General features: G+C 44.7%; 1 protein-coding gene and 1 long non-coding RNA gene across 2 annotated transcripts; both read left to right on the plus strand.

The window, feature by feature from the left end:
* Positions 1-2983: 2983 nt before the first annotated feature.
* Positions 2984-7751, plus strand: LOC132762814 (uncharacterized; the record flags this gene model as incomplete). Its single annotated transcript, XM_067466234.1, is given in 2 exon segments — positions 2984-7095; positions 7098-7751. Coding segments are annotated over 2 exon segments (4164 nt in total), but the record flags the coding sequence as incomplete, so codon positions are not given.
* A 1-nt stretch (position 7752) lies between these two features.
* On the plus strand, positions 7753-18811 carry LOC137096721 (uncharacterized). The gene is made up of 2 exons (XR_010909653.1): positions 7753-11041; positions 16508-18811. It is a non-coding gene; the product is annotated as an uncharacterized lncRNA (long non-coding RNA).
* Positions 18812-27716: the final 8905 nt, after the last annotated feature.

The raw sequence follows: 27716 nt of genomic DNA on the forward strand, positions 1-27716 counted from the left end.
GCTGACCCTGCTTTGTGTGGTTTTCCAGCCCCTACTGCTGCTCTCCACAGAACTGTTCTGCCCTCGCTCTCATTTTTTTTTTTTTTGCATTGTACATAAATAATGGGGCCGCTACAACAACAGAAGGAGGATATGTGTAGCAAAGCAGAGGGGGAGCAGGACTGCTCTTGTCGCCCTGCCTCAGGCTACAAACTTACCCCACTGCTGCTACTATTCCGGTCAGCCGTTCTGTGTAGTTCCCTCCACAAATTCTAGTGCAATTTTAGAGCAGTTTGTGCATTACTGAAACAGTGCACAATGATTCTGTGATTCTATGATTGCCATATCCAAATGTGTTCTACTTTATTTTAAAATGACAGTTCAAGGCTAAACCAAATTTTCTATTTGCCTTCATTACAGCATTGCATTGAAAGTGAATCTCTCTTGACTCAAAACAGGGGAAGTGGCTGTTCCTACGAACAAGGATGGCAATTTAATAAGCTGATAAGGTAAATAATTAGGTAAATTGGGGGAGAGAGAACTTACTTAGGCGATCCCTCGTAGCTTGAGGATGATAGTCTTCCAGATGTAGTGTCTTGGCGGTGGGTCCATAGGTGGCTGTGGAGCCCTATTCTTGATTCGCATGTTCTCCCGCAGTGAGGACATCAGTTTCCAGACTGAAGGCAATACTGGTCAGGGTTGGCTTGATGTACCTTCCTCTTGGCATGTTTCTCCCTTTTGCCCTCTTCGAATTCTGCAGCACTGCTGGCCACAGCTGACCTCCAGTTAGAGCGTTCAAGGGCCAGGGCTTCCCAGTTCTCGGTATCTATACCACAGTTTTTGAGGTTGGCTTTAAGGCCATCTTTCAATCCCTTTTCCTGTCCTGCAACATTCCATTTTCCATTTTTGAGTTCAGGAGTTGCATATGACGACTTTAGACAGTCCATGTTTTGCAGGCATATAGGAGAGTTGGGAGGACAATGGCTTTATAAACAAGAGAGAGAAAGGCTACAGGTGTCTCTGTCATTATTCCAATGACTCCAAGAGGACACTAGTGATGTTCTACTCACACCTATTTTATTTTTAAATGATTAAGATTAATTCAATTAATTAAAAATTGGAGCTGTGTTAACTGTTTCAGCCAAATTCTGAATGAAATCAGGTTAATATGAAATGTATGCCAATATAGTATGAGACAATTGGATGCATTTTTATGTTGGGAAAGAGTGAGAGAACACAGTGCTGTGCAGGCAATACTACATACTAGTCAACATAGGCTCTTTGTCATTGAAATATTTAAAATGGAATACTGGCAATCCCCGAGTTACAAACATCTGACTTACAAATGACTCACAATTAAGAATGGAGCTTTTTAGTGTGTCAGAAGTAAGAAATTGGAAGTTGCTTCTGGTGTGAGAGAATTGGCCATCTGCAAGGATGTTGTCCAGGGGATGCCTGGATGTTTTGCCATCCTGTGGGAGACTTCTCTCATGTCCTTGCAAGGGAAGCTGGAGCTAACAGATGGGAGCTCAAACCACCAGCCTTCAGGTCAGCAGTTCAGCTGGCACAAAGGTTTAACTCAATGGTTCTCAATGTGTGGGTCCCCAGATGTTTTAGCTTTCAATTCCCAGAAATCCCAACCACTGGTAAACTGACAAGGATTTCTGGGAGTTATAGTCCAAAACACCTGGCGACCCACAGCTTGAGAACCACTGGGTTAACCCATCACACCACTGCAGCTCTGACCCAGAACAAGGGTGAGACAACAGGAAGTGATCTAGCCCTCGGAAGAGAAATTCACTCCTGAAAGAGTTATCATGGCAAAAAGATGTCGCCACTGAATGCTGGAGTTACACTGAAAAAATGTACATATTCCAATTTATATACAAATTAAAGCTAAGAACAAACCTACATAACCTATCTTGACATGACTGCCTGTACATATCAAACTGGATAAAGTCATTTGATCCACACCTGAAAAAGAGAGAGTATAAAATACATTTTTAAGAAATCGTGTTTTAATTTGGCATGGAAATGCAGCCATGGCTTTTGGACCTCTGAGGCATTCCAGGGTCTGTCCAGTCATCTCTTGTTAGGGTTGTTGTACCTGTGCACAACTCTCTACATCTCTCCCCATTTCAATATGATAAGTGGAAATAAAATGTGTACTCTTAAGGCAGAAAGGTACAGCTATAGAAAAGGTAAAAAGCACAGCTGTAGTTTTACTAAAGCTGTCGGGGTTTGCATGTAGAAAGAGAACGGATGGACTTGACCATATATGGGAGACAAAGACAGACTAAAGATGAGTTTTTTTTTTTGTGAAAGGGTGAAAAATCGGTCATGAGACTTGCCAACTTTGCAAAAAGGAAATAGCCAAGGCTAAAGTTAGAACTTGCCAAGATCAGCAGATGTTTTCAGCTGTATTTTGCATGTCGGCATCTTGAGATGTTTCCAAGAAGGGGCTTGCTTATTGCGAAGCGAAACTTAAAAATATATGAGCTAATTGCTTAATATTAATTATAATATTGACAGCTTTTTTAACCAATGATTTAATCTTCGGGGCGGCTCTTAAAGCCGAACCCCTTTTGATGTATAAAAGGAACACTACCTTTGATGCTCGGGGGCTTTTCCAGAGACGCCATGTTGTGTCGAAAAGCCACTAGCAGCTGCTATAAATAAACTATGATATTCTTGCTGAACCCAGTTGGCTGCCTTTCCTGACTCATCTGCGTCCGCAATTTGAACTGAAACGGAGCATTTTGGCTGAGCCTCTGAGCAATTGCTTGGGGAAAGAAAAAGCCTGCTTCATTTTTGGAGGTTCCACCGAGATTTGATTCAGACGGGCCAGAGTCGGGGGAGACGGATCTTGTTGGCAAGACGATTTTTGATCAGCATCAGGGGCGCGAGAGGCGATTGCCGTTAGCCGAGACAACGGGGGCCCCCGACTACTAATAGCCGGCTGCGACACTCCCCTCTTCTGTCGGTGCTGCTGATCAAGGTAAATCGCAACTCTTCGGGTTCTCAAGAAATCAACTGGGAGTGGAGGAGTGATAAGAAGGATCCAAAAGGAGGAAAGTCCGGGGGACGAAGGTTGTTCCAACGTCTACAGAGACCCGGCAAGTATAAGTGGTCAAGTAAGACACTAGGTAACACACACCAGCGCTGGGGGAAGGGGGACCACTAAGTATCCCGTGGGGTAGTGGGAGGACGGGGCAAACCTTGCAGTTCCTAAAACGTGCCGTCGAGTGTCCGGGCGTCTAGGTCAAGGTTTGCTCCCCACTAGAGGCCATGGGTGGGAGGAACTCAAAGACAGTGTCTCCGCTTCAGTGTATGCTAGACAACTTTGACAAGTTTGTAGCTGCATCGAGTCAGGGAGATCCAGGAGATTTTAAGGACTACAGATTAAGGAATCTGTGCACAGGAGAATGGCCCACCTTTCCTTTTGGGTGGCCTGCAGAGGGGTCGTGGGACCTAAAGAAGATTAGGCAGGTAGAAAAATTTTGTGCTAACCATCATCCGGATCAATATATTTATATTGATGCCTGGGACAACGTGGTGACCCAAAATCCTGATTGGGTCCGAAAGTGTAAAGAAGTACAGTGTATGATGATAAGAAAAAAGGAAAAGAAAGTCAAGGTTAAAGTCCTTGCCCAGGAAGAAGAGCCGGCGGAGGGATGTAGTTACCGGGGGCCGCGATATGCAACTCCCAACGGGCCCCCGCTAGCAGCGGCTCAAGGCGCCCAGGGGCCCATGGATCAGGGACGGACATTACCATTGCCAGTAATTCCCAATGCGCCCCCACTAGCAGCAGTTCAAGGCGCCCAGAGACCAGTTGACCAGGAACGGGCGATAACACCGCCTCCATCATATGACAGCCCAGTGTCCATAGTTCTACAGCCTCCATGCAGTGAAACCAATCCCTTCCGAAACCTCCGGGATGAATTAAGGGTTGCGGACACCACCACACAAACGGTGCGACGTCCCGCCCGAGAACCTAGTGATGCAAGCCCAGCCGTTACTAGAAGCAGGCAAGCTGAGCTCTCCCCTGTGGAAGGTCCGGCAGATAGCACAACGGCGAGGGAATTTCCAATAAGGGAAGTTAGTGTATTGGATCAAAATGACCAGCCTTATCAATTATATCAGGTGGTCCCATTTACCAGCAGTGACTTGCTAAATTGGAAGAGTTCTACACCTCCCTACTCCGAGCAACCCCAAGCAATGGCGACTTTACTAGAAACTATTATAGCTACCCATAATCCAACGTGGCGAGATTGCCAACAGCTCCTCCAGGTCCTGTTTACCACAGAGGAGAGAAGGCAAGTGATCAATCAAGCTACGTTACTGGCCCAAAATCAGCCGCCAGCGGGTCAGGATGCGGTTGCTTGGGGGGCAGAGCGCTTCCCCGTTGGAAAGGATCCGGGTTGGAAGGCCAACGTTGCCAACGATAGGACGACCCTAACGACCTATCAGGGGATCCTGATAGATGCTGTTAAAAGGGGACCACAAAGGCCAGCTAACATCCAAAAGATCCAAGGGGTGAGACAGGAGAAGAGTGAATCTCCCTCAGCATTTTTGGAGAGACTAGAAGAGGCATATAGGAAATACAGCCCATATAATTTAGAAGATGAGAATGGGAGAAGGGCACTGCAGCAGTCTTTCATCAGCCAGGCAGCAGATGACATCCGAAGAAAAATTCAAAAACAACCGGGATTCATAGGGAAAAGTATGAATGAACTCCTAGCCATAGCAGAACAAGTGTATATGGCCAGAGATCAGAAAGAGGAAGAGAAGAAGAAGAGAGATCGTAAAGAAGGATATAAAGTATTGTTGACCATGATGGATGGAGAGACAGAAGGATCGAGAGGGAAAGGAAGGGGAAAAGGAGGAGAGCGAAAGAAGCTAGGATGGAATCAATGTGCCAGATGCAAGAAGTATGGGCACTGGAAGGGGGAATGTACAGAGAAGGTGTCTGGAGAGGAAGGAGGCGAAGGACGAGGCAGAGGAAGAGGTAGAGGACGTGGAAGAGGCCGTGGAGGTTATACTCCACACCAGAAGAGGGAAGCAGTAGTGGCTGCAATAGCAGAGGAAGAATGGGAGGATGCGGAGGAAGAGGAATGAACCGACCAGGCTCTCGTTTTGCTGGACCCCGGGGAGCCGATGGTCACTATGGAAGTAGGGGACCAGCAAGTTGACTTTTTAGTGGACACTGGGGCAGAACGATCAGTGGTGAACAAACTTATTGGTCCTACCAGCACAGAAGTCACCAAAGTGGTGGGGCTGTCAGGAAAAATTCAGAAATGCCCTTTTCTACAGGAACGGACATGTAATCTGGCAGGCCATAGTGTGAGTCATAAATTACTATATCACCCTGATTGCCCAGTGTCATTATTAGGAAGAGACATTTTGTCAAAATTAAGAGCACAAATCCAATTTTTAGACGATGGCCAAATGGAATTGACAATACCCATGGAAGAGGAATGGAGGATATACTTAGTACAACAGGAGAAGTCTACCCCGCGGCCAAAAGTTGAATGGCCCTGGGAGCAAACTCCTTTGGTGTGGGCAGAAGACAATCCTCCAGGACTGGCTAAATATGTGCCCCCAGTGGTAGTAGAGGTGAAGAAAGGAGCAGTCCCAGTCAAAAGACCACAGTACCCAGTGAGTCGGGAAGCTTCTGCAGGGATACAAGTTCACATTGACAGGTTGTTAGAACACGGAATTATTGTGCCCTGTAGTTCACCATGGAACACACCTCTGTTACCGATAAAGAAGCCAGGAACTAAGAATGAGTACCGCCCGGTGCAGGATCTTAGGGCAGTCAACCAAGCCACGGTGCTCCTCACCCCAGTAGTACCAAATCCCTACATCATGATGAGCCTAATCCCTTCGTGGACGGCATGGTTTACAGTTTTGGACTTGAAAGATGCGTTCTTTTGCATCAGGTTAGCTCCAGTCTCCCAACCCATCTTTGCTTTCCAATGGAACACCCAGCAAGCGGGCCAAAAGACTCAGTTTATGTGGAGGCGCCTTCCTCAGGGCTGGCAAAATAGCCCGACCATTTTCGGCCAGGCGCTCGCTAAGGACTTAGAGGAGTTCAAGATCCCTGAATCTGAAGGAATCTGGCTCCAATATGTAGATGATTTACTGATAGCTTGCAAGACGCAAGAGGGATGCAGGCATTACACCTTGCAGATGCTAGAAACATTAGAAGAAAAAGGCTACAAGGTATCAAAGAAAAAGGCCCAGCTGTGTCAAAAGACTGTAAAATACCTGGGATTTGAAATAACTGAAGGACATAGGTCTTTGGGAACAGAAAGAAAGGAAGTAATTTGTGCAATTCCTACACCGTCCACTAGGAGACAGGTGAGGGAGTTTTTGGGTGCAACAGGATACTGTAGACATTGGATTCCTGGGTACGCTACGTTGGCTAAACCTCTGTACCAAGCTACCCGAGGAAACAGAGAAGACCCTTTTGAATGGACAAGAGAGTGCCAAGAGGCTTTTGAGGCCCTAAAAGAAGCCTTGATGTCATCTCCGGCGCTCGGGCTCCCAGACTTGGAAAAACCGTTCGACTTGTTCGTGTCTGAAAAAGAAGGAGTGGCTATAGGGGTGCTTACCCAGACATTAGGATCATGGCAGAGACCAGTGGCTTATCTGTCAAAACAGTTAGACACGGTAGCACAGGGAATGCCGCCCTGTCTTCGTGCAGTGGCAGCAGCAGTAGATTTGATAAAAGAAGCAAGTAAATTGACCATAGGACAGCCACTGGCCGTCAAAGTACCACACCATGTAAAGGCGCTGTTAGACACCAAGGGACCGCGCTGGCTCACAAATGAGAGACTGACAAAATATGAGGGGGTGTTGTGTGATAACCCGATGGTGACCCTAGAAACTTGTGCCACCTTAAATCCGGCCACCTTGTTGCCTGCCCCAGGAGAGGAAACAGTCCACCAGTGCATTCAGGTGATGGAACAGGTATATTCCAGCCGACCTGACTTAAAGGACGTACCAATGTCCAAGGCAGACATGACCCTGTTCACGGATGGCAGTAGCTTCATGGAGAACGGTGAGAGGCGTGCAGGATATGCGGTGGTACAGGGGGGGGAGAGATTCTGGAAGCAGAGTCGCTCCCCCCGGGAACCTCCGCTCAACGGGCTGAATTGATAGCCCTCACCAGAGCACTGCAGTTGGCAAAGGGAAAACGGGTCAATGTCTACACGGACTCAAAGTACGCCTTTACTACGCTCCATGCCCATGGAGCTTTGTACAAGGAGCGGGGACTCCTTACGTCGGCTGGAAAGGGCGTTAAAAATGCAGCTGAGATTGTGGCCCTCCTGGAGGCGGTATGGGACCCGGACAAAGTGGCTGTAATGCATTGCAAAGGACACCAAAGGGGAGAAGACCCAGTGATACAGGGTAATAGACTAGCTGATTTGGCCGCAAGAGAGGCAGCTAAGCACCCCCACAATAAGCAGCACCTGTTGGCTGTGACGGTAATAAGAGATCCCCCGTTAGAAAAGTTTACATACACAAAAGAAGAGGAGAATTGGGCTTTGGGGGAAAAAGGAGAATGGAAGGGAGAGGTCATTGTGATGCCAGATAACCGCGTTTATGTCCCTAAGGATATGGCGTGGCACATAGTCCGACATATGCACTCCAACACACACCTGGGTAAGACAGCCTTAGCTAAGCTGCTAGAACGGCAAATGTACATTGATGGACTCCATAGCCTGACAGCAGCAGCAGCACACCGATGCTGGACATGCACCAAGAATAATCCTCGAGAAGGACCCTTAAAGCCACCAGGAATTCAACACATAGGCAACGTCCCATTCGAGGCAATTTTGACTGATTTTACTGAGATGCCCCCGCAAAAGGGCTACAAATATTTGCTTGTTTTTGTGGACACCTACACCGGGTGGGTAGAGGCATACCCAACCCGAACTGAAAAGGCAGTAGAAGTTTCAAGAGCACTTTTGAAGGACATAATCCCCAGATTTGGAATACCATTAGAAATAGGGTCTGACAACGGTCCAGCTTATGTACACAAGGTGATTCAAGGACTGTGTCAAATATTGGGCACAAAATGGAAATTGCATTGCGCTTATAGGCCCCAGTCCTCAGCAAAAGTTGAGAGAATGAATCGGACTCTAAAGACTGCTATGTCAAAAATCTGTCAAGAGACAGGGCTGGGTTGGACTGTAATACTGCCCATGGTACTATTGAGAGTAAGGTGTACCCCTCACAAAAGAACAGGTCTGACCCCCTATGAGAGACTATATGGCAGACCACCATTAAATTTGAGGTCGATACTGGACAAAGGGGGAGACCAACATGTGATTGGAGATAAACAAACCATTCAACAAGTGCAAGCCCTGGCTGGACAGATAAAACAAATTGCACAATATACTTCAGAGTTAAATCCACCCTATCCTACCACACCTTTGCATTGTTTCTCGCCAGGTGACGAGGTGCTTGTGAAAGAGTGGAAGATTGACCCACTAGGACCTAAGTGGAGAGGGCCCTATACTGTGCTGATATCAACCCCTACTGCCATTAAAGTGAAGGAAGTTAAACCTTGGATACATTACACCCGTGCCAAGCTGGCACCCCCCATGTGGGAGATAAAAAAAGCAGATCAGAGTGACCTGAGACTCAGGATCGTCCGGCAACTCCCTGAGGGGTCAACAAGGCCATGAAGCTGACCTCTTCGGGAACAACAGATCGTCGCAGGTCAAGTATGACGCAGTGTGGCCCAACGAAAGCCCTATCTTGGAAGTGGTGGATAGAGATTATAATGGGGAGGAGGGAAAGATGCCCTAGAAAACCAATAGGAGTTCGAACGGTTTTTGGATATATGATGCTTATAAACATGATCACTATGATACAGGGAAATTGGCTAAAAGAGCATGATAGATTCATGTTTGATCAGCATGGAAAAGATGTGGCACTCCTATATGAACATCCAGAGAAAGTAGGTGACTTCTCTTTCCTCCCTACCCTAATAGCTGACCCCCAGGTGGTGCTCGGGGGGTTGCAAGGAACTATTCAAAATCCCACCATATTTTCTCAGGTCCCCGATGGATTAAAACACATTAAATTTAGACGAATAAGATATACTGCCACCACGAGAGGAATGTGTTTTTGTTGTGCAAACAAGGGTACATGGAATCAAAAATGGAAAGGCTGGGAGCACAGAAAAGCCTTCCTAACAAGGTTGACAAATTACACTCACTGTCAGGACAAGTTTTATTTGTATGGAACCTATAACTCTACATATGTTAACAAACAAAATCTGGCCGACACGGACTGGAAGGAACTGTACCCTGAGTACCCACTGTTTGAGTCAAATTACACATCCCTGAGAAATGGAGGCAGTATTTGTTCAGGATGGCATATTAGAGATCCCAATATGTGGTTTTTCTTTGATAAATGGGCAACCAATTTTCATCCAGGAAGAAACCAGTGTGTTGGGGTAGGATACCTGACATTCCCTGTACGAGTCCTTAAACACCCTAGGAGGCTTCAGAGATCTTTGAAAGCCATAGCACCCCTAGGACCTGAGTGCTCAGACGAAGTGATTATAGACTCACAACTGTCCGAAACTGGAGGCTCAAGGATAGGAGGAGGATTAATAACAGGGCTCCTAACCCTCGGGTCCTATCCTGGAATAATGGCCCAAGAAAACAGAAAGAGTATCATGGGACTCACATGTAGATTAGAGAAAAGCATAAATGCCACAGGAAAAATAGTTAGACAATTACAATCAGAAATTGAAGAACTAAGCCAAATGGCAATGCAACACAAGCTAGCCCTAGATTATTTGTTGGCAACAAAAGGAGGATTCTGTTCTATAATAAAGGGCCAGTGCGTGGTCCAATTTCATAATCTGAACCAAACAATTGAAGATGATTTGGAAAAATTGCAAGAGTTAATAAATCATAACGTAAAGGAAGATGGATGGCAACCTTTCTCATGGTTAACATCTCTGCTTCCTTCAGCATCATGGCTTAGAGAAATAATACTTGTGATTATGCTATGCGGTTTTGTCTTTTTGTTGCTAATGTGCTGTTTTCCAATTTTGCTTCAAGTTTGCCAGAGATATATGCATCAGACAGCTTCGGTAAAAAAGATAGCTCTCATTAAAGAGCATAATTGGAGAGATCCATAATATCTAACCCTTGCTGATTTGCTCTCGCTTTTGTAAACCGCTTCGCAAAACAAAAACATGAGGGAATAAGGCAGAAAGGTACAGCTATAGAAAAGGTAAAAAGCACAGCTGTAGTTTTACTAAAGCTGTCGGGGTTTGCATGTAGAAAGAGAACGGATGGACTTGACCATATATGGGAGACAAAGACAGACTAAAGATGAGTTTTTTTTTTGTGAAAGGGTGAAAAATCGGTCATGAGACTTGCCAACTTTGCAAAAAGGAAATAGCCAAGGCTAAAGTTAGAACTTGCCAAGATCAGCAGATGTTTTCAGCTGTATTTTGCATGTCGGCATCTTGAGATGTTTCCAAGAAGGGGCTTGCTTATTGCGAAGCGAAACTTAAAAATATATGAGCTAATTGCTTAATATTAATTATAATATTGACAGCTTTTTTAACCAATGATTTAATCTTCGGGGCGGCTCTTAAAGCCGAACCCCTTTTGATGTATAAAAGGAACACTACCTTTGATGCTCGGGGGCTTTTCCAGAGACGCCATGTTGTGTCGAAAAGCCACTAGCAGCTGCTATAAATAAACTATGATATTCTTGCTGAACCCAGTTGGCTGCCTTTCCTGACTCATCTGCGTCCGCAATTTGAACTGAAACGGAGCATTTTGGCTGAGCCTCTGAGCAATTGCTTGGGGAAAGAAAAAGCCTGCTTCATTTTTGGAGGTTCCACCGAGATTTGATTCAGACGGGCCAGAGTCGGGGGAGACGGATCTTGTTGGCAAGACGATTTTTGATCAGCATCAGGGGCGCGAGAGGCGATTGCCGTTAGCCGAGACAACGGGGGCCCCCGACTACTAATAGCCGGCTGCGACACTCCCCTCTTCTGTCGGTGCTGCTGATCAAGGTAAATCGCAACTCTTCGGGTTCTCAAGAAATCAACTGGGAGTGGAGGAGTGATAAGAAGGATCCAAAAGGAGGAAAGTCCGGGGGACGAAGGTTGTTCCAACGTCTACAGAGACCCGGCAAGTATAAGTGGTCAAGTAAGACACTAGGTAACACACACCAGCGCTGGGGGAAGGGGGACCACTAAGTATCCCGTGGGGTAGTGGGAGGACGGGGCAAACCTTGCAGTTCCTAAAACGTGCCGTCGAGTGTCCGGGCGTCTAGGTCAAGGTTTGCTCCCCACTAGAGGCCATGGGTGGGAGGAACTCAAAGACAGTGTCTCCGCTTCAGTGTATGCTAGACAACTTTGACAAGTTTGTAGCTGCATCGAGTCAGGGAGATCCAGGAGATTTTAAGGACTACAGATTAAGGAATCTGTGCACAGGAGAATGGCCCACCTTTCCTTTTGGGTGGCCTGCAGAGGGGTCGTGGGACCTAAAGAAGATTAGGCAGGTAGAAAAATTTTGTGCTAACCATCATCCGGATCAATATATTTATATTGATGCCTGGGACAACGTGGTGACCCAAAATCCTGATTGGGTCCGAAAGTGTAAAGAAGTACAGTGTATGATGATAAGAAAAAAGGAAAAGAAAGTCAAGGTTAAAGTCCTTGCCCAGGAAGAAGAGCCGGCGGAGGGATGTAGTTACCGGGGGCCGCGATATGCAACTCCCAACGGGCCCCCGCTAGCAGCGGCTCAAGGCGCCCAGGGGCCCATGGATCAGGGACGGACATTACCATTGCCAGTAATTCCCAATGCGCCCCCACTAGCAGCAGTTCAAGGCGCCCAGAGACCAGTTGACCAGGAACGGGCGATAACACCGCCTCCATCATATGACAGCCCAGTGTCCATAGTTCTACAGCCTCCATGCAGTGAAACCAATCCCTTCCGAAACCTCCGGGATGAATTAAGGGTTGCGGACACCACCACACAAACGGTGCGACGTCCCGCCCGAGAACCTAGTGATGCAAGCCCAGCCGTTACTAGAAGCAGGCAAGCTGAGCTCTCCCCTGTGGAAGGTCCGGCAGATAGCACAACGGCGAGGGAATTTCCAATAAGGGAAGTTAGTGTATTGGATCAAAATGACCAGCCTTATCAATTATATCAGGTGGTCCCATTTACCAGCAGTGACTTGCTAAATTGGAAGAGTTCTACACCTCCCTACTCCGAGCAACCCCAAGCAATGGCGACTTTACTAGAAACTATTATAGCTACCCATAATCCAACGTGGCGAGATTGCCAACAGCTCCTCCAGGTCCTGTTTACCACAGAGGAGAGAAGGCAAGTGATCAATCAAGCTACGTTACTGGCCCAAAATCAGCCGCCAGCGGGTCAGGATGCGGTTGCTTGGGGGGCAGAGCGCTTCCCCGTTGGAAAGGATCCGGGTTGGAAGGCCAACGTTGCCAACGATAGGACGACCCTAACGACCTATCAGGGGATCCTGATAGATGCTGTTAAAAGGGGACCACAAAGGCCAGCTAACATCCAAAAGATCCAAGGGGTGAGACAGGAGAAGAGTGAATCTCCCTCAGCATTTTTGGAGAGACTAGAAGAGGCATATAGGAAATACAGCCCATATAATTTAGAAGATGAGAATGGGAGAAGGGCACTGCAGCAGTCTTTCATCAGCCAGGCAGCAGATGACATCCGAAGAAAAATTCAAAAACAACCGGGATTCATAGGGAAAAGTATGAATGAACTCCTAGCCATAGCAGAACAAGTGTATATGGCCAGAGATCAGAAAGAGGAAGAGAAGAAGAAGAGAGATCGTAAAGAAGGATATAAAGTATTGTTGACCATGATGGATGGAGAGACAGAAGGATCGAGAGGGAAAGGAAGGGGAAAAGGAGGAGAGCGAAAGAAGCTAGGATGGAATCAATGTGCCAGATGCAAGAAGTATGGGCACTGGAAGGGGGAATGTACAGAGAAGGTGTCTGGAGAGGAAGGAGGCGAAGGACGAGGCAGAGGAAGAGGTAGAGGACGTGGAAGAGGCCGTGGAGGTTATACTCCACACCAGAAGAGGGAAGCAGTAGTGGCTGCAATAGCAGAGGAAGAATGGGAGGATGCGGAGGAAGAGGAATGAACCGACCAGGCTCTCGTTTTGCTGGACCCCGGGGAGCCGATGGTCACTATGGAAGTAGGGGACCAGCAAGTTGACTTTTTAGTGGACACTGGGGCAGAACGATCAGTGGTGAACAAACTTATTGGTCCTACCAGCACAGAAGTCACCAAAGTGGTGGGGCTGTCAGGAAAAATTCAGAAATGCCCTTTTCTACAGGAACGGACATGTAATCTGGCAGGCCATAGTGTGAGTCATAAATTACTATATCACCCTGATTGCCCAGTGTCATTATTAGGAAGAGACATTTTGTCAAAATTAAGAGCACAAATCCAATTTTTAGACGATGGCCAAATGGAATTGACAATACCCATGGAAGAGGAATGGAGGATATACTTAGTACAACAGGAGAAGTCTACCCCGCGGCCAAAAGTTGAATGGCCCTGGGAGCAAACTCCTTTGGTGTGGGCAGAAGACAATCCTCCAGGACTGGCTAAATATGTGCCCCCAGTGGTAGTAGAGGTGAAGAAAGGAGCAGTCCCAGTCAAAAGACCACAGTACCCAGTGAGTCGGGAAGCTTCTGCAGGGATACAAGTTCACATTGACAGGTTGTTAGAACACGGAATTATTGTGCCCTGTAGTTCACCATGGAACACACCTCTGTTACCGATAAAGAAGCCAGGAACTAAGAATGAGTACCGCCCGGTGCAGGATCTTAGGGCAGTCAACCAAGCCACGGTGCTCCTCACCCCAGTAGTACCAAATCCCTACATCATGATGAGCCTAATCCCTTCGTGGACGGCATGGTTTACAGTTTTGGACTTGAAAGATGCGTTCTTTTGCATCAGGTTAGCTCCAGTCTCCCAACCCATCTTTGCTTTCCAATGGAACACCCAGCAAGCGGGCCAAAAGACTCAGTTTATGTGGAGGCGCCTTCCTCAGGGCTGGCAAAATAGCCCGACCATTTTCGGCCAGGCGCTCGCTAAGGACTTAGAGGAGTTCAAGATCCCTGAATCTGAAGGAATCTGGCTCCAATATGTAGATGATTTACTGATAGCTTGCAAGACGCAAGAGGGATGCAGGCATTACACCTTGCAGATGCTAGAAACATTAGAAGAAAAAGGCTACAAGGTATCAAAGAAAAAGGCCCAGCTGTGTCAAAAGACTGTAAAATACCTGGGATTTGAAATAACTGAAGGACATAGGTCTTTGGGAACAGAAAGAAAGGAAGTAATTTGTGCAATTCCTACACCGTCCACTAGGAGACAGGTGAGGGAGTTTTTGGGTGCAACAGGATACTGTAGACATTGGATTCCTGGGTACGCTACGTTGGCTAAACCTCTGTACCAAGCTACCCGAGGAAACAGAGAAGACCCTTTTGAATGGACAAGAGAGTGCCAAGAGGCTTTTGAGGCCCTAAAAGAAGCCTTGATGTCATCTCCGGCGCTCGGGCTCCCAGACTTGGAAAAACCGTTCGACTTGTTCGTGTCTGAAAAAGAAGGAGTGGCTATAGGGGTGCTTACCCAGACATTAGGATCATGGCAGAGACCAGTGGCTTATCTGTCAAAACAGTTAGACACGGTAGCACAGGGAATGCCGCCCTGTCTTCGTGCAGTGGCAGCAGCAGTAGATTTGATAAAAGAAGCAAGTAAATTGACCATAGGACAGCCACTGGCCGTCAAAGTACCACACCATGTAAAGGCGCTGTTAGACACCAAGGGACCGCGCTGGCTCACAAATGAGAGACTGACAAAATATGAGGGGGTGTTGTGTGATAACCCGATGGTGACCCTAGAAACTTGTGCCACCTTAAATCCGGCCACCTTGTTGCCTGCCCCAGGAGAGGAAACAGTCCACCAGTGCATTCAGGTGATGGAACAGGTATATTCCAGCCGACCTGACTTAAAGGACGTACCAATGTCCAAGGCAGACATGACCCTGTTCACGGATGGCAGTAGCTTCATGGAGAACGGTGAGAGGCGTGCAGGATATGCGGTGGTACAGGGGGGGGGAGAGATTCTGGAAGCAGAGTCGCTCCCCCCGGGAACCTCCGCTCAACGGGCTGAATTGATAGCCCTCACCAGAGCACTGCAGTTGGCAAAGGGAAAACGGGTCAATGTCTACACGGACTCAAAGTACGCCTTTACTACGCTCCATGCCCATGGAGCTTTGTACAAGGAGCGGGGACTCCTTACGTCGGCTGGAAAGGGCGTTAAAAATGCAGCTGAGATTGTGGCCCTCCTGGAGGCGGTATGGGACCCGGACAAAGTGGCTGTAATGCATTGCAAAGGACACCAAAGGGGAGAAGACCCAGTGATACAGGGTAATAGACTAGCTGATTTGGCCGCAAGAGAGGCAGCTAAGCACCCCCACAATAAGCAGCACCTGTTGGCTGTGACGGTAATAAGAGATCCCCCGTTAGAAAAGTTTACATACACAAAAGAAGAGGAGAATTGGGCTTTGGGGGAAAAAGGAGAATGGAAGGGAGAGGTCATTGTGATGCCAGATAACCGCGTTTATGTCCCTAAGGATATGGCGTGGCACATAGTCCGACATATGCACTCCAACACACACCTGGGTAAGACAGCCTTAGCTAAGCTGCTAGAACGGCAAATGTACATTGATGGACTCCATAGCCTGACAGCAGCAGCAGCACACCGATGCTGGACATGCACCAAGAATAATCCTCGAGAAGGACCCTTAAAGCCACCAGGAATTCAACACATAGGCAACGTCCCATTCGAGGCAATTTTGACTGATTTTACTGAGATGCCCCCGCAAAAGGGCTACAAATATTTGCTTGTTTTTGTGGACACCTACACCGGGTGGGTAGAGGCATACCCAACCCGAACTGAAAAGGCAGTAGAAGTTTCAAGAGCACTTTTGAAGGACATAATCCCCAGATTTGGAATACCATTAGAAATAGGGTCTGACAACGGTCCAGCTTATGTACACAAGGTGATTCAAGGACTGTGTCAAATATTGGGCACAAAATGGAAATTGCATTGCGCTTATAGGCCCCAGTCCTCAGCAAAAGTTGAGAGAATGAATCGGACTCTAAAGACTGCTATGTCAAAAATCTGTCAAGAGACAGGGCTGGGTTGGACTGTAATACTGCCCATGGTACTATTGAGAGTAAGGTGTACCCCTCACAAAAGAACAGGTCTGACCCCCTATGAGAGACTATATGGCAGACCACCATTAAATTTGAGGTCGATACTGGACAAAGGGGGAGACCAACATGTGATTGGAGATAAACAAACCATTCAACAAGTGCAAGCCCTGGCTGGACAGATAAAACAAATTGCACAATATACTTCAGAGTTAAATCCACCCTATCCTACCACACCTTTGCATTGTTTCTCGCCAGGTGACGAGGTGCTTGTGAAAGAGTGGAAGATTGACCCACTAGGACCTAAGTGGAGAGGGCCCTATACTGTGCTGATATCAACCCCTACTGCCATTAAAGTGAAGGAAGTTAAACCTTGGATACATTACACCCGTGCCAAGCTGGCACCCCCCATGTGGGAGATAAAAAAAGCAGATCAGAGTGACCTGAGACTCAGGATCGTCCGGCAACTCCCTGAGGGGTCAACAAGGCCATGAAGCTGACCTCTTCGGGAACAACAGATCGTCGCAGGTCAAGTATGACGCAGTGTGGCCCAACGAAAGCCCTATCTTGGAAGTGGTGGATAGAGATTATAATGGGGAGGAGGGAAAGATGCCCTAGAAAACCAATAGGAGTTCGAACGGTTTTTGGATATATGATGCTTATAAACATGATCACTATGATACAGGGAAATTGGCTAAAAGAGCATGATAGATTCATGTTTGATCAGCATGGAAAAGATGTGGCACTCCTATATGAACATCCAGAGAAAGTAGGTGACTTCTCTTTCCTCCCTACCCTAATAGCTGACCCCCAGGTGGTGCTCGGGGGGTTGCAAGGAACTATTCAAAATCCCACCATATTTTCTCAGGTCCCCGATGGATTAAAACACATTAAATTTAGACGAATAAGATATACTGCCACCACGAGAGGAATGTGTTTTTGTTGTGCAAACAAGGGTACATGGAATCAAAAATGGAAAGGCTGGGAGCACAGAAAAGCCTTCCTAACAAGGTTGACAAATTACACTCACTGTCAGGACAAGTTTTATTTGTATGGAACCTATAACTCTACATATGTTAACAAACAAAATCTGGCCGACACGGACTGGAAGGAACTGTACCCTGAGTACCCACTGTTTGAGTCAAATTACACATCCCTGAGAAATGGAGGCAGTATTTGTTCAGGATGGCATATTAGAGATCCCAATATGTGGTTTTTCTTTGATAAATGGGCAACCAATTTTCATCCAGGAAGAAACCAGTGTGTTGGGGTAGGATACCTGACATTCCCTGTACGAGTCCTTAAACACCCTAGGAGGCTTCAGAGATCTTTGAAAGCCATAGCACCCCTAGGACCTGAGTGCTCAGACGAAGTGATTATAGACTCACAACTGTCCGAAACTGGAGGCTCAAGGATAGGAGGAGGATTAATAACAGGGCTCCTAACCCTCGGGTCCTATCCTGGAATAATGGCCCAAGAAAACAGAAAGAGTATCATGGGACTCACATGTAGATTAGAGAAAAGCATAAATGCCACAGGAAAAATAGTTAGACAATTACAATCAGAAATTGAAGAACTAAGCCAAATGGCAATGCAACACAAGCTAGCCCTAGATTATTTGTTGGCAACAAAAGGAGGATTCTGTTCTATAATAAAGGGCCAGTGCGTGGTCCAATTTCATAATCTGAACCAAACAATTGAAGATGATTTGGAAAAATTGCAAGAGTTAATAAATCATAACGTAAAGGAAGATGGATGGCAACCTTTCTCATGGTTAACATCTCTGCTTCCTTCAGCATCATGGCTTAGAGAAATAATACTTGTGATTATGCTATGCGGTTTTGTCTTTTTGTTGCTAATGTGCTGTTTTCCAATTTTGCTTCAAGTTTGCCAGAGATATATGCATCAGACAGCTTCGGTAAAAAAGATAGCTCTCATTAAAGAGCATAATTGGAGAGATCCATAATATCTAACCCTTGCTGATTTGCTCTCGCTTTTGTAAACCGCTTCGCAAAACAAAAACATGAGGGAATAAGGCAGAAAGGTACAGCTATAGAAAAGGTAAAAAGCACAGCTGTAGTTTTACTAAAGCTGTCGGGGTTTGCATGTAGAAAGAGAACGGATGGACTTGACCATATATGGGAGACAAAGACAGACTAAAGATGAGTTTTTTTTTTGTGAAAGGGTGAAAAATCGGTCATGAGACTTGCCAACTTTGCAAAAAGGAAATAGCCAAGGCTAAAGTTAGAACTTGCCAAGATCAGCAGATGTTTTCAGCTGTATTTTGCATGTCGGCATCTTGAGATGTTTCCAAGAAGGGGCTTGCTTATTGCGAAGCGAAACTTAAAAATATATGAGCTAATTGCTTAATATTAATTATAATATTGACAGCTTTTTTAACCAATGATTTAATCTTCGGGGCGGCTCTTAAAGCCGAACCCCTTTTGATGTATAAAAGGAACACTACCTTTGATGCTCGGGGGCTTTTCCAGAGACGCCATGTTGTGTCGAAAAGCCACTAGCAGCTGCTATAAATAAACTATGATATTCTTGCTGAACCCAGTTGGCTGCCTTTCCTGACTCATCTGCGTCCGCAATTTGAACTGAAACGGAGCATTTTGGCTGAGCCTCTGAGCAATTGCTTGGGGAAAGAAAAAGCCTGCTTCACTCTGACTAATGCATTGACTAAAGGTGTAGCTGAAGAGGAAAGGAATAATTGGGAGCAACAAATCACTCAGCCACAGTGTGGCACGAAGGTGCTAATCAACTGATACGTCTCTGGACTCAGGCTTTCCATAGATAAGGCAAGAGCAATGTTTCTCCATTTGTACTCTAGGCATCCTCCCTAGATAAAGAAGGTGAGACATTCCAACAAGAATCAAACACACACGGCTTGGTGAATCACTCCAATCCTCTTGGAAAGTCAGTTGTTTGGCCTGTGAGGCCCTGGGATCAATTAAAGGTGGAATGGTGAGGAATTGAGACATGTGCGTTAATGGAACGGAAAATAGGAAATGTTCATGACTTGTGAATGTTCCTGCTCGATCATTCTCCTTTGCTATTTCCTTTTAAAAATATTTTTATTTATTTTAATTCAATACATTTGTTGTACATCATTTGTTTTACAGCAGGTACATAATATTTAATACAATCTACCATACATTAATTTTTGGCATCTGCTGTTATTTTTATGCTTATACATATATCTATCCCTCACCACTGTGCTCCCCTCCTCCCCGAGACACAGCTTTTATATACCATCTGTCCAAAATTTCATTCTTCTTGTGGAGGTAACTTTCTGTCTTTCTTTTTAAATCCTTTTTCAATAAATTTTCTGAATACATCATCAAAATCACTTTGTTCCCATATACCTCTTTTAAATTTTAATATACACGTTAGCTTATCATTTATTGCCAATCTCCATACTTCCTTATCCCACTCTTCTATTTGTATATTTATTTCTAATTTCAAAGCTGGCTGTTTGCCCTGTATTTTATATTGTATTTTTATATTTGCCTTTAAATTTGCTGGAATTATGCTAAGAACAAACATAATAATAAGCATTAAAGAACTGCAATAGTACAAGAAAGGGGGTTGTAAGGTGGTGCAGATGTATGAAAGATCACAGATGGGCAAATTGTGCTAACAAAGACAGGTCTAATATCAAAGGTGCTCCATACGTAATGTAGCCATTAATGAAAAAGTGACTGTAGTGCAGTGTTTCTCAGCCTTCCTAATGCCGCACCCCTTAATACAGTTCCTCATGTTGTGGTGACCCCAAACCATAACATTATTTTCATTCCTACTTCATAACTGTAATTTTGCTACAGTTAGAATCATAATGTAAATATCTGATATACAGGATGTAGTTTCATTCACTAGATAAAATTTGGCACAAATACCCCATATGCCCAAATTTGAATACTGGTGAGGTTGGGGGGGGGGGGTGATTTTATCATTTGGGAGTTGTAGTTTCTGGGATTTATAGTTCACCTACAATCAAAGTGTGATGGCGCAAGTGGTGCCACATATGTATACAACTGTTAGTTGTAAGATTTAAACTGTTGTATCATGCTTAATCCTGCCCCCTTTTACCCTGCTTATGTATAGTTGTATGGATTGGTTGCTTGTAGCTGTCAATCAGTACTGTTTGGCTCCACCTCTTCCTGCAAGAGGGGAGAACTTCCCTTTTCCTTTCATTCTGCCATCAGAGTTCATACCAGATGGACGTGAGTAAAATACATGTTTCTAAAATACCCTGATTTAAGTTACCTCTTAGCACCAGTTCTGAGGTTTTTTACCCCTGGGACTCATGCTTTATGTCCAGATCGTTCTGGACAATTATTGTGGAGACCCAGGCACCTTCAAGCCGGTTCTTTTGTCACCAAAGGAAGATCCTGAATCTTCAAAACATAGGCCATCTGAACTGGGGTTGTGGTTTGCTCTGGCATTCACAGCCATTGAGGAAAGAGGAAACTTGGTGAGGCTTCTCAGCTTCAAACCCCTTGGACCCAGGACTAATTGAGACTGTAACGTACATTTTCCTTCACACCTCTAAAGTTTTCCAGCTCATTGCTTTGAAGAAATGACTTTGTGATAAATAAAACTTATCTTGAGCTATTTACAGCATTTGGGTTTTTGGGAGTTCCAGTTTCCTAAAGGAGGACAAGAAGCAATCTCTTGGGGGAAAGGTGCCACGTCCATCCCTTCTTCATTAAGACTAATAGCCCCCAAGCATGACGGCAAACAAAGAGCAATCTGAACTCCACGAGCAATTGAATTGAACCAAGCTTGGCACACAGAACTCCCATGACCAACAGAAACTCCCATGACCAATTGTGGTGAAATTTTTGGAGGAAAATGGATGAGCAAACAGTCTCCCTTTTCAAATCCTCATTACTTTGGTAAAAAAAACTGTATTTTCTGTGTACCCCTTCTGGGCTTTGGGGCAATGCCAACACAAAGAGGTCTTCTTGTCTCATTATAACAAGAGTGCCTGCCTTTTGTCCACTCCCAATGTGAAAGGCCACTTCCAAGACAAGGGCAACTCTTGTATGGAGCAATTATCTCCCAGGCAGTAAGCCATCCAATAAATAGACCATACTTACATTTTGAGAAACAAACAACAGAACTGGCAAACTTCCTACTACTCATCTCAGAAGTCAAGAAAACAGGGAATCAATAGTACTAGAGACATCAGAAAGCAGGAGGTTTCAAACCTTGTTCTACTCTTTTCATTTCCTAATGATTTTTGTTTGGAGGTGATTTTAACTGCAGCCACAGATTTGTCCAAACTTACAACTTTCCATTAAAATCTGTTTTATATAACCTGCCTTTCCCCTACCAGTTAGATGCAAGGCAGCTCACAATTGGATTAGAAAGGAGGAAAGTACAAGTGTAAAAGCACAACAAACGATATTGTTAATAGGTAATATATTGTATGTAATATATACCTTGTAAGCTGCTCTGAGTCCCCTTCGGGGTGAGAAGGGCAGCATATAAATGTTGTAAATAAATAAATAATAGGTTGCTGTGAGTTTTCAGGACTGTATGGCCCTGTTCTGAAAGCATTATCTCAAGAAGCATCTATGGCAGGCATCCTCAGAGGTCGTGAGGTCACAGCCTCTGACTGCTCTTAAGAGTCTTTGGCAGCGGGGCAGGGACGGGACTAGCTCTTAGTCTCCGGCGTGCTCTAGTGGTTTAAATGTTGGACTACAAATCTGGAGACCAGCACATAAATCTTAGCTCAACCATGAAATCCACTGAGTGACCTTGGCCAAGTCATACCCTTTCAGCCTCAGAGGAAGACAATGACAAACCTCTTCTGAACAAACCTTGCCAAGAAACTCCTGTGATAGGATTGTCATACATTGGAAATGAGTTTATGGTTTACAACAGTAATTAAAATCCAATTTGACCAAATGAGAAGGGTGGCATTGGGAATACCTTCACAGTAGGGTATTCCTCCTGGGTTGACCCCACCAGTAGCCACAATGAGACCCACCAAGTAGCCATTGTCTTTGGTGGCAGAACAGGAGAGCCACTGGATATGGATCAGAGCCTCCATTCTGACCATTGAACCGTGCATCATAACATTTACAATACTTGGAACTTTGCTCTATATTGATGTCACCTCCCTGGTACTGCTGAGAGTAATTATTTTGCCTGTCTCTTTGGTGGCAGGAATCACTGGACGTTCACCTTGCTGTTCTTTCTTTTTTCTTTTTTAAAAAAATATCTTTATTGAATTTTCTGTGACAAATATAAAATCAAGAAAAGAAGAAAAAAGAAAAAGAAGAAAAGAAAAATCATTATAAAAAAGAATATAGAAAAAGAGCAGAGAAAAAATAAAAATAGAAAAGAAGAGAAGAAAAAACCAATAAAAATAAAAAATTTGAAGATCTTCATGACTATCGTGATGAGGTGTTCTCCTTTTCTCTTTCTTCTGTTCCTCTTTATTTAAGAAAAACCTCTCTCCTTTCTTCATGGGGTTATTTACATTAATTTAAATTATTGTCTTGTATTTTTTCTCTCTTTAAGTAGTCTCCAGCAAAGGATCACCGCCTTGTTGTGGCGCTGGAGCTTGAGCACCTCAATGATGTCATGAGCGAAATCGTGAAGGGCCACCCAAGATGGGACGGTCATGGCAGAGAGGTCAGACCAAGTGTGATCCCTGGGGAAGGCAATGGCAAACCACCCCAGTATCCTTGCCAAGAAAACTAAATGGACCAGTACAACCAGAGATATATCAGTATGCCATTGGAAGATGGGACTCCCAGGTCAGAAGATGGCCAAAATGCTACTGGGGAGGAGCAGAGGATAAGTTCAACTAGCCCCAGATGTGATGACGCAGCTAGCTCAAAGCCGAAAGGAAGGCTAGCGGCCGATGGTACTGGAGGTGAACGACAAATCCGATGCTCTAAAGATCAACACACCATAGGAACCTGGAATGTAAGATCTATGAGCCAGGGCAAATTGGATGTTGTTATTGGTGAGATGTCAAGACTAAAGATAGACATTCTGGGGGTCAGCGAACTGAAATGGACTGGAATGGGCCACTTCACATCAGATGACCACCAGATCTACTACTGCGGACAAGAGGAACATCGAAGAAATGGAGTAGCCTTCATAATTAATAAGAAATTCGCTAAAGCAGTGCTTGGATGCAACCCAAAAAATGACAGAATGATCTCAATTCGAGTGCAAGGAAAGACTTTCAACATCACAGTGATCCAAATATACGCCCCAACCACAGCTGCTGAAGAAGCAGAAGTAGATCAGTTCTATGTGGATCTGCAGGACCTACTGGATAATACACCAAAAAGAGACATTATTCTCATTACAGGAGACTGGAATGCCAAGGTGGGAAGTCAAATGACAACTGGGATCACAGGCAAGCACGGGCTGGGAGAACAAAATGAAGCGGGACGCAGGCTGATAGAATTTTGCCAGGAAAACTCGCTGTGTATAACGAATACTCTCTTCCAACAACCTAAAAGACGGCTTTATACATGGACCTCACCAGATGGTCAACACTGAAATCAGATTGACTACATCCTTTGCAGCCAAAGGTGGCGGACATCCATCCAGTCGGTGAAAACAAGACCTGGGGCTGACTGTAGCTCAGATCACGAACTTCTTATTGCTCAATTTAGAATAAAACTAAAGAGATCAGGGAAAATACACAGACCAGTTAGATATGATCTCACTAACATTCCTAGCGAATATACAGTGGAACAGATTTGAAGGACTAGATTTAGTAAACAGAGTCCCAGAAGAACTATGGACAGAAGTCCGCGACATTGTTCAGGAGGTGGCAACAAAGTACGTCCCAAAGAAAAAGAAAACCAAGAAGGCAAAATGGTTGTCTGCTGAGACACTGGAAGTAGCCCAAGAAAGGAGGAAAGCAAAAGGAAACAGTGATAAGGGGAGATATGCCCAGTTAAATGTGCAATTCCAGAGGTTAGCCAGAAGAGATAAGGAACTATTTTTAAATAAGCAAAGCATGAAAGTGGAAGAAGACAACAGAATAGGAAGGACACGAGACCTCTTCCAGAAAATTAGAAACATTGGAGGTAAATTTCAGGCAAAAATTGGTATGATAAGAAACAAAGATGGCAGGGACCTAACAGAAGCTGAAGAGATCAAGAGAAGGTGGCAAGACTATACAGAAGATCTGTATAGGAAGGATAATAATATCAAGGATAGTTTTGACGGTGTGGTGAATGAATTAGAACCAGACATCCTGAGGAGTGAGGTTGAATGGGCCTTAAGAAGCATTGTTAACAACAAGGCAGCAGGAGACAACGGGATCCCAGCTGAACTGTTTAAAATCTTAAAAGATGATGCTGTCAAGGTGATGCATGCCATATGCCAGCAAATATGGAAAACACAAGAATGGCCATCAGACTGGAAAAAATCAACTTATATCCCCATACCAAAAAAAGGGAAAGATTGGGAAAGGCGTACGGCAAGGCTGCATACTCTCACCCAACCTTTTTTTAACTTGTATGCAGAACACATCATGCGATGTGCGGGGCTTGATGAATGCAAAGCTGGGGTGAAAATTGCTGGAAGAAACATTAACAACCTCAGATATGCAGATGACACCACTCTGATGGCTGAAAGCAAGGAGGAGCTGAGGAGCCTTCTAATCAAGGTGAAAGGAGAAAGCGCAAAAGCTGGGTTGCAGCTAAACGTCAAAAAAACCAAGATTATGGCAACAAGAATGATTGACAACTGGAAAATAGAGGGAGAAAATGTGGAGGCCATGACAGACTTTGTATTTCTAGGTGCAAAGATTACTGCAGATGCAGACTGTGGCCAGGAAATCAGAAGACGCTTAATTTTTGGGAGGAGAGCAATGTCCAGTCTCGATAAAATAGTAAAGAGTAGAGACATCACACTGGTAACAAAGATCCGCCTAGTCAAAGCCATGGTATTCCCTGTAGTAACCTACGGATGTGAGAGCTGGACCTTAGGGAAGGCTGAGCGAAGGAAGATAGATGCTTTTAAGCTGTGCTGTTGGAGGAAAGTTCTGAGAGTGCCTTGGACTGCGAGAAGATCCAACCAGTCCATCCTCCAGGAAATAAAGCCCGACTGCTCATTGAAGGGAAGGATACTAGAGACAAAATACTTTGGCCACATCATGAGGAGACAGCAAAGCCTAGAGAAGACAATTATGCTGGGGAAAGTAGAAGGCAAAAGGAAGAGGGGCTGACCAAGGGCAAGATGGATGGATGGCATCCTTGGAATGACTGGACTGACCTTGAAGGAGCTGGGGGTGGTGACGGCCGACAGGGAGCTCTGGCATGGGCTGGTCCATGAGGTCATGAAGAGTCAGAGACGACTGAACGAATGAACAACAACAACAAGTAGTCGGTGACTTTTTCCCAGTTTGTCTCTTCTATCGGCGTGTCCTTACTTCTGGATAACAAGAATGTGAGTCTATCCATTTTTCTAATGTCAAGCACTTTTTGTAACCAGTCCTCTGTGTCTGGTATTTCTTCTTTCTTCCATAATTTTGCACAACAAATACTCGCCGCTGTTAGCAAAAACAGTAATTTGTCTGTATTTTTTTCCATTTTTTGTATTGTCATTCCCAGCAGGAATAGTTCGGGTTTTAAGTGAATATCTATACCAAGCATTTTCTGTATTGTCTCTTGTATACTCTTCCAGTAGATCTTTGCTTTTTTGCATGTCCACCACATGTGGAAAAGAGTGTCTTCTTTCTTTCTGCATTTCCAGCATTTTGTGTTAACATTTTTATAACATTTTCCTAATTTGTATGGTGCTGTATACCATCTATGTGATATTTTTAACCAATTTTCTTTTAGGTCTGTTGCGTATGTATATTTCAATTTCTTTGTCCAGATTTCTTCCCATTCTTCTATTTTTATGTTTCTTCCAATGTTTTCTTTCCATCTCTTCATGTATTCCTTTTCCTCCTTTGTTTCTTTATTCCAATCTCTTAATTTCTTATATATTTTCGTTATTATCTTCTTGTCTGACTGTATTATCGTGTCCCAAAAAGTCTTTTGTTCTTCAAATCCCAACTTTTGATCTTTTTTGAAACATTCTCTTATTTGCCAAAATTGGAGCCACGATATTTTCCCATTTATTTCCTTCATCGCTTGCTGCTATTTTAATGTTATTTCTCCATTTTCTTTTTTCACTAATTCTTTGTATTTTGGCCAGTCATTCCATCCTAGCTCTCTTCTTTGTAACGCTTCTAACGGGGATATCCATAGTGGAGTTTTTTCACAAATTTTCTTCGTATATTTTTTCCCAAATTTTGTATATTGGCGAACTTATAAAATGATTTCCAAACTTTTTTTTTCTTTTTTCACTCCCTCGTACCATAGATAATGGTGCCATCCGGCTCTTAGGTCTATTCCTTCTAGATTTAGTAATTTTTCATTTTCTAGTTTTGTCCATTCTCTTGTCCACATGAGTGCACATGCTTCAAAGTATGTTTTGAGTTCTGGAACTCCTAGACCTCCTCTTTTTCTATCTTTTTCTATCTACCTTGCTGTTCTTTCTACTTTGCAGTGACTGGTCCTGCTGCCACCACCAAATGCAGGCAAACATATTTGGTAGCCTCTCCGCACCAGAACAAAGCTTGGAAGGACCTGGTTCCAATGTAAACAAAGTAAGTGTATTCACACAATAAGGTTGCAATGTAGGTCAGAAACTCTGTGTCTCCACCAGCTACCTCCTCCCAACTATTTTAAGGTAATATTTCATCTGGAAGTAGTCCAAAAATTAAGCAAACTGACAGCAAACATAAGCGACTATCAGCCCATGCAATTTCCCACCCCCTACTTTAAAACTTTGTTTCATATGACCTTCAGTGGCAGCTGGAACAGAATCCCAAATGAAAAAATGGCCAGGCAATTTAAAAGAATACAATACACAATGCTTTAGGAATGCCTTTTTTAATGCAAAACGAGCTTTCAGAAAGATAGTACAGCCAAGGAGAGGGACTTGCGAAACATTTTGTGTTCTAAAGAGCAGTAGCACAAATTAATACAATATTTGTGAAGCTGAGGTTACCTGACAAAATATCAAGATTTAGGGTAGATGAGTGTCAGGGAAATTAGGCTGTGAGAATTTTCAACTTGTGAATAGAGCAAGAGGACACCCAGTCCCAAAATGATGAGTTGCAGTACGCTCTCTCCTATTTTTCCACAAACCACCAGTAAGTGTGTTAAAATAAGTATGTTTTCAGTGCAGTTATGAGCCCCCAGTGGTGCACTGGGTTAAACTCCTGTGCTGGCAGGACCGAAGACCTACGGGTCGGAGGTTCAAATCTGGGGAGAGGGCAGATGAGCGCCCTATGTCAGCTCCAGCTCCTCATGTGGGGACATGAGAGAAGGCTCCCACATGGATGGTAAAACATCCAGGCATCCTCTGTGCAATGTCCTTGCAGACAGCCAATTCTCTCACAACAGAAGTGACTTGCAGG

This window comes from Anolis sagrei, chromosome 3 (assembly GCF_037176765.1).
Source record: "Anolis sagrei isolate rAnoSag1 chromosome 3, rAnoSag1.mat, whole genome shotgun sequence".
Classification (NCBI taxonomy): Eukaryota; Metazoa; Chordata; class Lepidosauria; order Squamata; family Dactyloidae; genus Anolis; species Anolis sagrei.